The 10,546-nt window shown below is 38.7% G+C and overlaps 1 protein-coding gene across 1 annotated transcript; it reads right to left on the bottom strand.

The window, feature by feature from the left end:
- Positions 1-5,545: 5,545 nt before the first annotated feature.
- LOC145003969 (uncharacterized) lies at positions 5,546-6,463 on the bottom strand. The gene has a single exon (XM_078962873.1). The coding sequence runs from the start codon at positions 6,461-6,463 to the stop codon at positions 5,546-5,548; it is 918 nt and encodes a 305-aa protein (XP_078818999.1).
- Positions 6,464-10,546: the final 4,083 nt, after the last annotated feature.

Below are 10,546 nucleotides of genomic sequence, written 5' to 3'. Positions count from 1 at the left end.
TGTGGTGGTGCGCAATAAGACTATGTAAACCGGTTAAATTTATGGTAGGCAACATAGCTGAATCTATTATTGCTTAGAATCTGTTATGAAACAAATTCTGTATTGCTTTCTTGTATTGATTATTTGAAGTTTGAACACCTTTGCTTCGGCTGGTGTCTAGGTAATGAATGTTTATAAGCTATAAATTTATATAATAGTAGTACTCGTTAGTAGGAATCCATAACCTCAAAACCAGTATTTGCACAAGAGAGAACACAACTGCACTTGCCTTCCACTTTATCACCTCTTTGAAAATGTTGTTGTGGTGGCCTCCTATGATTATATATGAGAATACAGTCTAAACTCTAAAGTTACTTGGTACATATTAAAGTAAATTACTACAAATGAATCTGTTGATACCCTTTTAATTTGTTTTTTTTGTTTTCTTTTACATTTTTTTAATACTTTTATAACTAAATTTAAAAAATAAAATCTCACCCCATCGTACCTCACAAGCATGCATACACCACTCATAACGCTTAACTGTCTAAAATCATTTAACATTCTTAAAATCATCCTTTTCGTAAAATGGTCCCAAAGTCTTAGTTTTTTTTAATAAGGTTTACAATCTAAAAGTTTAAGAGTACGAGCGTGTTCAAGATAATATCACATAAGTCTCAAGTAAGAACTACATCAATTGTGGCCTTCTAAATATCCAACCCTCCTCTATAGTCTTCAATCTGTCAAAATACATACGTTAGGCTCGAGAAGCCTAGTGAGTAGCACCGGAGTTCAACATCATGAAAAAAAAAGGTAAACAACACCATTTGAGCGGCCCACGTAAATCTGCCCCAAGGCCAATGTGGGAAATCAATTACGGAACACTAGTAATATTTCAAATGTGTCATGGTTTGAACTGTAGACCTTCTGTTTGGAATTACGTACCTCAACCACTAGGCTCCCACCGCAAGGAAAATAATGAAATCAAACTATAAAGGGTTCAAGGGTTCAACATCTTGAAAATTCAAAAAATTGGCACATTCTCAAATAAATATGAACCCTGGAAATATCATTAAAATCATTATGAGTAATGTACAAAGAGTTACTTTTGGGTAATAAGAAACATTTGTAAATACATTGTATAACTCTTTAGGCGTTAGTCATTAAATGTCATCAATAGTAATTTTGAGTCTTTCTCATATGTCATCAATAGTTTTTTTTGGTCTTCGTGATAAGTCATCAATAGTAATTTTGAGTAACCATTAAAGTCTTTAGTCATTCCTCAGTGTACTTTATATTAAAGTCATTCATAAAAATACGATTTTGGTAGATGCACACAAGTTTATGTATAGTATTTCGCATTGCATGGAAGGTATGTAGCCATCATTACTATATTAATCAATAAAAAATAGTGTATATATTTAGATTATTGTATTTGATTCTTTCCTTATTATAAGGATTCGGTTCTTGTATTTGTATATATACTTGTATCAACGAACGAGATCTGCAGGTGATTATCATAAACCTTTATGGTATCAGAGCTAAGCTCAAAACCCTAAAAATCACTACCGGCGGCATCCCCTGTCACAACAGATATGTCGACCATAGAACACCCAGAAAGTAGCACAAAGCCAACACTTCACCTGGTGTACACTATCACCAATATCCAACATAAGGTCTAAATACTTGATGTCATCAAGGTTACCTATTCTTCTTGGGTGAAGTTATTCAAGCTTCATGAAAAAGATACAAAGTTCTGCATCACATTGACGGAAGTGCAGCACCCAAAGTCAGTGATGCGTGTTGGTATATAGCAGGGGTAATAAAGTCTTTTATTACCAAAATGGGAAGTAACACAACAAAAGGAGAAGTTGCACAGGGAACAAAATTGATAAGGAGCAGGGAAGGGAAAATCTGGAAAAAACAGCTTTAAAAAACTGCACAATGAAGGAATACACAGAAAAGACAAGTGAAAACACAGGGAACAATATGAGGCAAAGTATTCTACTTTATTCACTGAACAAAATAATTAAAAATGGGAATACATTCAACATACATTTGCCTCTCTACTTATACTAAAGCATAGCTGAAAAATAGGAACTAACTTGACTAGTTGACAAAGACCAGGAACACACTCACTGGAACTTTGATTTATTCAAACATCAAATAAAACGTGCATAACACAATAATTCAGAATTATTCTTAACATTTTCCCCCTTAATTCTGAACCTTCTTCACTCCAATTAAGTCCCTCATCTCTTCATGCTTCACTCTTGCTAGGGACTTTGTGAGAATGTCTGCTTTCTAGCTTTTCCGACACACATGAGTAATAATAATTTCTCCATCTTCAACACACTCTCTGATAAAATGATACCGAATGTCAATATGTTTGCTCCTACCATGAAATACAGGGTTTTTCATCAGGTCAAGTGCTGATTGGTTGTCTACAAACAATGTCACAGGTGGTACTTTTTGTCCTGTGATTTCTGTGAGAAGTCTCCTTAGCCATATGCCCTAACAAGTTGCCATGGTGGCAGCAATGAATTCTGCCTCACAAGATGAGAGAGCCACGACCCTTTGCTTTTGAGATGCCCATGTGACCAAGTTTCCATTCACATAAAAAGTCATTCCCCATGTACTTCTCTTGTCATTAATATCTTTGGCCAAGTCACTATCTGTAAAGCCTGAGATAGTGACCTATTCACCTCCTTTAGAATAGACTAGACCATAGTTCAAGGTCCCTTTCACATATTTGAGGATTCCCTTTACAGCTTGGAGATGTTTTATATAGGGATTTTCCATAAAACGACTAACAACACCAACTGCAAAAGTAATATCGGGTCTAGTGTGAGTAAGATACCTTAGGCAGCCAACAATGCTCCTGTATTCTGTTGGGTTCACCAGCTCTTCATCACCATCTTTGGTCAAAGAGAGTTTTTGTTCCATCGGGCTCTTGGTGGGATTGCCGTCTAACATCCGGGTTTTGAGCAAAATATTCTTGGCATAAGCTTCCTGCTTATGCGTGATTCCATTACCTTGTTGATTCAGCTCAATTCCAAGATAATATGTTAACAGGCCGAGATCACTCATCTCGAACCTGATCTTCATTTCTTTTTTAAAGTCCTTCACATCTTCTGGGTTGCTTCCTGTCACAAGTAGATCATCTACATATACTCCAATGATTAACTTATTCCCATTCTTTGACCTTATGTACACTAAATATTCTTGACCACACCTTTTAAAACCCAAACTCTTTAAGTACTTGTCTAAACACCAATGCCAAGCTCTGGGAGCTTGTTTCAAGCCATACAGGGCTTTGTAGAGTTTATACACTTTGCCAAATTCATCCTTCTTCTCGAATCCTTGAGGTTGTGTGACATAGACTTCTTTAGTTAGGTGCCCGTTGAAGAACGTAGATTTCACGTCTAGGTGGTGTACATGCCAACCATTCGAGCCTACAAGTGATAAAATGACCCGGACTATTTCAATTCTCGCTACTGGCGCAAAGACTTCTTCATAATCGATGCCCTGTTTTTGAACGTAGCCCTTTGCCACGATTCTTGCTTTGTGCTTCATAGTCCTTCCTGTTGGGTCACGTTTCACCTTAAAAACCCATTTTAATCCGATTGGCTTCCTTCCTTCTAGGAGTTCGACTGAGCTCCAAGTCTTATTCTTCTCAATTGAAGCTATCTCAGTGTTCATCGCTTCTACCCACTCTTTCTTTCGAATCACTTCACTGTAGCTCCCAGGTTAGTCATCGTTGCACATTAACATCAGTTCCTCCGGTGGCAGCTCGATTTCTTCGGTATTTTCATAGAGGTCCGTGAGCAAACGAAACCTTTTGGGAGCACCTCCACCAGTCGAACTTGAGGCGATGCTGGGTGAATTGGACGAATTTGGTGTTATCGGAGGGTTTAATGGAGTCGTGTTGTTTGACTGACTTCCTTGTGGGCTTATTTGAGGGTCCGAATCAGTATTGGGTTGGGATACACTTCTGGTCCAGTCCATATTGACGGAGGATATGTGAGTATCGGGTGTAGATGGGGTAGACCCATGAATAGATCTGGTGCCTTCAAGATCATCGATACCCTCACGGTTGAAGTCAAATCCTTCAACGGTGAAGCTTAATCCAGGTGTACCATTGACTCTCGATTCCTTCTCCCACATCCACGCCTTATCTTCTTGGAACACAACGTTTCTACTAACGTGAATTGTCCTAGTGACAGTATCAAAAAGCATGTAAGCCTTTGTTCCCTTTTCATTCCGCTGATATACTGCTCGCTTACTTCTCTCATCCAATTTCTTCAACTGATTCTTGGGAATCATTACGTGTGCAAGGCAAACGAACACCCTCAAGTGGCCTACATGAGGTTTGCGACCAGTCCACATCTCGTAGGGTGTGGAATCATTCAAGGCCTTCGTACTTATTCTATTTAATACGTAAATGGCGTGACTCACAGCCTCTCCCCATAGCGTGTGTGGAAGCTTCATGGTTATTAGATTACTTCTTACCATTTCAACCACCGTGCGATTATGCCTCTCCACCACCCCGTTTTTTTGTGGGGATTATGGGGAGGTGTATTGTCTACCGATCCTTGTTTCACTGCAATAATTGGTAAATTGGTTGGACAAGAATTCTCCTCCTCTATCTGATCGCAAGACTTTAATCTTCTCTCCGGTCTCGTTTTCCACTTTTGCTCTAAAACTTTTTGAATGACTAGAGAGCTTCATCCTTCGTTCTTAGCAGGTATACCCACATCACCCTGTTGTAGTCATCAACCAGGAGCATGAAGTACTTGTTTCCTGCTGGTGTAGGAGGTGACACAGGGCCACACAAATCTTCGTGAATCAGCTCTAATTTCTTCTTGGCTCTGAAAGTTGTACACGATGGGTATGGATTTCTTGTTTGTTTTCCACCCAGGCAGCCTTCACATGGGTGGGATGGTACAATTATTTTAGACACTCCTTCTATAATCCCTTTATCTGACATCATCATCAAGGCAGTGAAGTTCAAGTGACCTAACCTAGTGTGCCATAACCAGGTTGGGTCATTTATTTCAGCTACAAGACATCTTGGAGTGACCTCTGTGAGCTCAATTTTGTAGAGCCTGTTTGGTGATCTCTGAACCTTCATGAGTAGCCTCATCCTGGAGTCATATATTCTCAAGAAATTCTCCTTGATTCTAATTTCATCTCCACCTTCTGAGAGTTGGCCAAGGCTTATAATATTACTACACAACTCAGGTATATAGTATACCTCTCTTAGTTTCCTTTGCTCACCATTTTTGCATTGGAAACTGATCATACCCCTTCTTTTAATTCTGACTTTTGAGTTGTTACCGAACTTGACAGAGCCCTAGATTGTGGTGTCCAACTCTTGGAATTTGCTTCTCTCTCCAGTCATGTGGTTGCTGGCTCCTGTGTCCAGATACCACATGTTTGAGTTACTTGCAACATCACCATTTGATCTTAGCTTGGGGATGACTTTTTCTTCATTCAAGAACACTTACCCTGTCTCTTCTTTGGCTTCAAAGGATGACAACAACAAAGCTAGCTCATTGTCTTCCTAGATCAAATTGCTTTCATGATTCCTTTCTTTCTTTGGGTTCTTGCACTCGGCTGCATAGTGCTCGAGCTCTTGGCAGTTGTAACATTGGACTTCACTTTTATCTTGTCTATGGCTTCTTTCTTTCTGCTGGTTAGAACCACCTCTGCCTCGACCACCTCGACCACCACAAGGACCACCCCTGCTTCGGCCTCTTCCTCTTCCCTGTGATGACCCACCACAATTTCCTTTTGGGGTTGACCTTGAACTGCCTTCTCCTTTCTTCTTGTTTCTCTCAGTCCACTCTTGGTGGGTTAAGAGAAGCTTTCTTACTTCACTTTCACCATGTCCTTTCAGTCTTTCTTCATGAGCCTTCAGCCTCCCAATGACTTCTTCAGTTGTCATTGTTTCCAGGTCCCCAAATTGTTCAAGAGTTGAAGCAATTTGGAGAAACTTAGTGGATACTGCCCTAAGCATCTTCTTCACTACATGGGACTCATTCACTGTGTCCCCCAATGTACGCAAAGAACTTACTAAGTTGCTTATTTTGGCAGCAAAGTCATCAACCCCTTCTGATTCCTTCATGTTTAAGGATTCACACTCAGCTTTCAATGTTTGAATCCTTGCTGTCTTGACACGATCTGCTCCTAGGAACATCACCTTCAAAGCATCCCATGCTTCCTTAGTTGTCTTCTTCTCAGACAAGGACAACAACAGGTCCTCGGGAATCCCTTGGTAAATAGCAGCCAATGACAACTTGTCTTTCTTGATCTCCACAGCTGTGTTGGCCGTTCTGGGTTCCACTGCCTCCCAGACTCCTTGGGCTTGCATGAAAACTCTCATCTTTATAGCCCATGCAGAATAGTTGCTTCTTGACAGCATCGGGTAGTGAAAGGTGATTGGACTCTCTTTTTCCCCATTTCCATTGCTTCCTGCCATCTCTTCACGAGTTTGGTACTTTGGCATACAACAACCAGCCTTTGCTCTGATACCAAGTGTTGGTAAATAGCAGGGGTAATAAAGTCTTTTATTACCAAAATGGGAAGTAACACAACAAAAGGAGAAGCTGCACAGGGGACAAATTTGATAAGGAGCAGGGAAGGGCAAATCTGGAAAAAACAGTTCTAAAAAACTGCACAGTGAAGGAATACACAAAAAAGACAAGTGAAAACACAGGGAACAATATGAGGCAAAGTATTCTACTTTATTCACTGAACAAAAGTAATTAAAACTAGGAATACATTCAACATACATTTGCCTCTCTACTTATACTAAAGCATAGCTGAAAAACAGGAACTAACTTGACTAGTTGCCAAAGACCAGGAACACACTCATTGGAACTTTGATTTATTCAAACATCAAATAAAATGTGCATAACACAATAATTCATAATTATTCTTAACAATGCGACATACGAATCATGGTCTGAAATTGATACTATTGTTCTCCAGTGGATACACGGTGCACTTTCTGATAATCTTCTGGTTCGTATATTGGAACCCGACACCACAACATATGAATCATGGAAGAAATTATCATCAATCTTCCTCAACAATAAGGGATCTAATGCAACAGCTTTGGAACATGAGTTCAACAACCTCAAACTCTCAGCCATGTCATCATTGGAAGACTACTGTCAATGCCTAAGGATTTGGCCTCGCAACTCGACGATGTTGAAAGTCTGGTAACAGAAAATCATCTTGTACTTCAACTGGTACATGGCTTACCCTCTGAATTTGATATTGTGGCTTTTTTATCAACCAAAGCCTGCCAACATGGGAAATGGCATGTAGCATGCTTCAACTTGAACAACATCTCCAATCCAGTCGAGAGAGCAATAACACAACCATAAACTCTTCTGGTGGAGCCCTTATTGCTACACACACCGCCATAGCTGATGAACCAACTCCTCCAAACCATAATCGCCGACCCTGATTAAACCAAAATTGCCGCCCTATAAACATAGTAACCGTGGTCATGGCGGAAACAACACTTGTGGTCGCGGTGCTCCTTTTGGTAATCACAGCACCAGACCTCCAGGTGCACCTCTGGGTAATGCCCCATACCCGTATTGGGTTGCATACTCTCCACCACCATGTCTTTTTCCTACTCAGCAAGGTTGGTCCTACCCATGGAATTACGGACACCTATATCAGCAGTAGTATAGACCTTATCGTTCAACTCATCAACCACACCAGGCCCAACAACAATCAACACATTTGGCTGAAACAAACCCGCTGGACCCCACAGCTCTTGGAGAAGGTTTGCACACGATTGTTGGGTTAATCGGATATTATGTGTAGGGGTATTTTGTGGAAAGTTTTGTTTTTTACTTTCTTTCAAAGTTTTTGTATTAGAGTCAAACTCTTGTTTTGTTTAGTATAAGTAGGGATATGTAATTGAAGTTTTATAATTCATTTTTCTGCCTTAATAAGAAATATACTAGCAGCCTAAGGAAATTTCCGAGTTTCTTTTATTCCTTTGTTTGTCGTTCTTCTTCCTTGTTCATAATAGGGGATTCATCAAAGTTGAATCCAACACTTGGTATCAGAGCCTAGGTCTTGTGAGGACGTAACCCTAGTAGCCAATAGTATATATAGACCCTTTGGGTGGAGGAAATCGGCACTCTTGTATCCCAAGAAACCCTAGAGCCGATTTTCTCACCCTCCTCTCTCTCTCTCTCTATCATCATCCTCTTGCTAGTTAGTGTTTGTAAGCCATTAGAGGAGTGACAATTGTGACTCTAAGCTCCAAAGACAAGAAGATTCAAGCAAGCAACTCAAGGTACTCCTTTAGATCTGTTTTCTTATGTTATGATTTGAATGTTTATACTAGATCTATCAATAGAAGTCTTGGATACATTGCATGTTCAATTAGAGAAACCTAGATCCAAGCATTAGGGTTTGCATGTGCACATAGGAAAGTTCTTATGGCTCAAACCCATCACAAATTTCTATTTTTAGAAGGTAAACTTAGGGTTTACCATGTGTGGATTGATAGGAGGTGTTCAACACCCATCTTTTGGCGGTGAGTTGTTAGTTGCGGTCGATGCGACGTTGAGTTGGGTTTTTAGTCGGCTTTGTGGTTCAGGTGAGTCTCCTCAATATACTTGGGGGTCAAAGACACCATTGCCGACCCATTGATATATGTTACATAGGAAGACTAGGGTGGCCCCTGCAAATTGTATGAAAGACTTGGAGGTGGCTCCCGGCAAATTGTATGCAAGACCAGGATTTGGACTCCTGGTAGTTATATGTAGTATGCTAGTTGTCTTTGTGATACATGCATGGAAGACCAAGATGTGGCTCTTGGCACTTGCCTATAAGACTCGGGTTTTTGCCCCGGCTTGGCAAGGAAAGACCATGTTACAGCTCATGGCATAATGACAATTATGAGACTATGGATGACACATATCAATCTCTATTGTATGTATGATATGTGGTATTTTGGGGAACTCACTAAGCTTTGTACTTACAGTTTTATGTTTATGGTTTCAGGTACTTTCGGTACGAAAGGGAAATGTCCGGCTTGACTGCACATCATCCCTAGAGTTTTCGCAGTGACTATTTGTGATTTTTTACTCTGATGTTTAAATAATATATTCACTTTGATTGGTCTTGGAACAACTTGTTTGTATGGTTTATCTTTTAAAAAACAAAACAAAAAAATAATTACTATGAATTTTTGGGACGTCGCACTAATGTTTGAACTTGTTGCATTCTATAACAATTATTTTACAAATTTAAAAATTTTCTTTTGTAAAAAATTTGTTTAAAACTTTTTTATTGTTCTTTTTTAAAAAACTTGTTTAAAACATCTTTTTAACAAAAGTGTAATAAAAAATACGTTACACAACATAAATTGTGAGTGAAAAACGTCGAAATAATTGTACAAATGCAAATGTATAAGAAAGATATTTTTAAAAATTGTAGTTCAAGTTTAAAAGACAATAAAGACTATAAAAACGTTACATAGAAGTGTAAAGAAAAATTTAAAAAGAGATTATAATACAAGTTTTAAAAGGTTGTAAAAGAATTCAAAATAGTGTATAAAAATTTCAAAAATGCCTTTAAAAAGTTTTTAAAAAAAAAATAAGTATATAATTTCGTAAAAGAAAAATAATTTCAAAAAAATTTCGGACCAAAATTCATAACAAAATTTAGAATATAGACTAAAATTATAAAAATTAAAATATACACATCTACAACTTATAAAAATCAAAAAACAAAAGTTTATTATATTTTTTTATAATATATTTTGTTCGTAACTTAAATATTTTATTTTTCAAAAATAATGGTAACACTTGATTTTTACGGCTCCATCAAAACTAGCTTTCCCGTTCCCATTTCCCTTTCCCTTTAAAATCCCCAACCCCTCTGTCTATCCTCCGGGCTCTGGCCCCTTCCGTTGACAAAATCCCGTTTAACGAACCCACTATGACAACCCCATCTCGCCCCTGCCTTCACTCTCTAGCCACTGCCACACACCCCTCTAAATCGAGGGCCGAGACCCTGTACCATCAACGTCGTCGGTGAGTGGTGGTGAAAATGATTATTGATGTGGATCGATCGGAATGACAGTGAGAAAGAAACAGAGGAAGTTAAGAGAGAAGGTTTTGGAGCAATTTTCTGCTATATTCCCAACAAAAGGTCTTTGCCCTTTATTCTAGCACAATCCTAACTTCTTAGGAAACAGGAAAACAAAAGCAATAATTAAAATAGACCACTAAGTAATTATCCCATCCAAACAATGGACACATAACAATTATTTAGTGGGGGAAAGGCCTACTCATCATGTTATGGTTATTGCAATTTCAAATTCACTGAAGCAGGTTTCAATGTCGGCTACTGTGATCTCTAGCAATGGCTCTCAATTGGTTGTTTACCAGAAATTGATAAAATCCATCCGTGGAAATCGCAAGGAGGTTTGCGAGTCTGGACATTACCAGTAAACAAAGGTATGATATCTGGGTTTTGTTTTCTTTTAGTTAATAAATATTTCGTTTTTCTAAAGTAATTGCGC

This window comes from Lactuca saligna, chromosome 1, assembly GCF_052625555.1.
Source record: "Lactuca saligna cultivar CGN05327 chromosome 1, ASM5262555v1, whole genome shotgun sequence".
In the NCBI taxonomy this organism is placed as follows: Eukaryota; Viridiplantae; Streptophyta; class Magnoliopsida; order Asterales; family Asteraceae; genus Lactuca; species Lactuca saligna.
The sequence above is the reverse complement of the archived record's forward strand: the minus strand, read 5'-3'. Positions and strand labels throughout refer to the sequence as shown.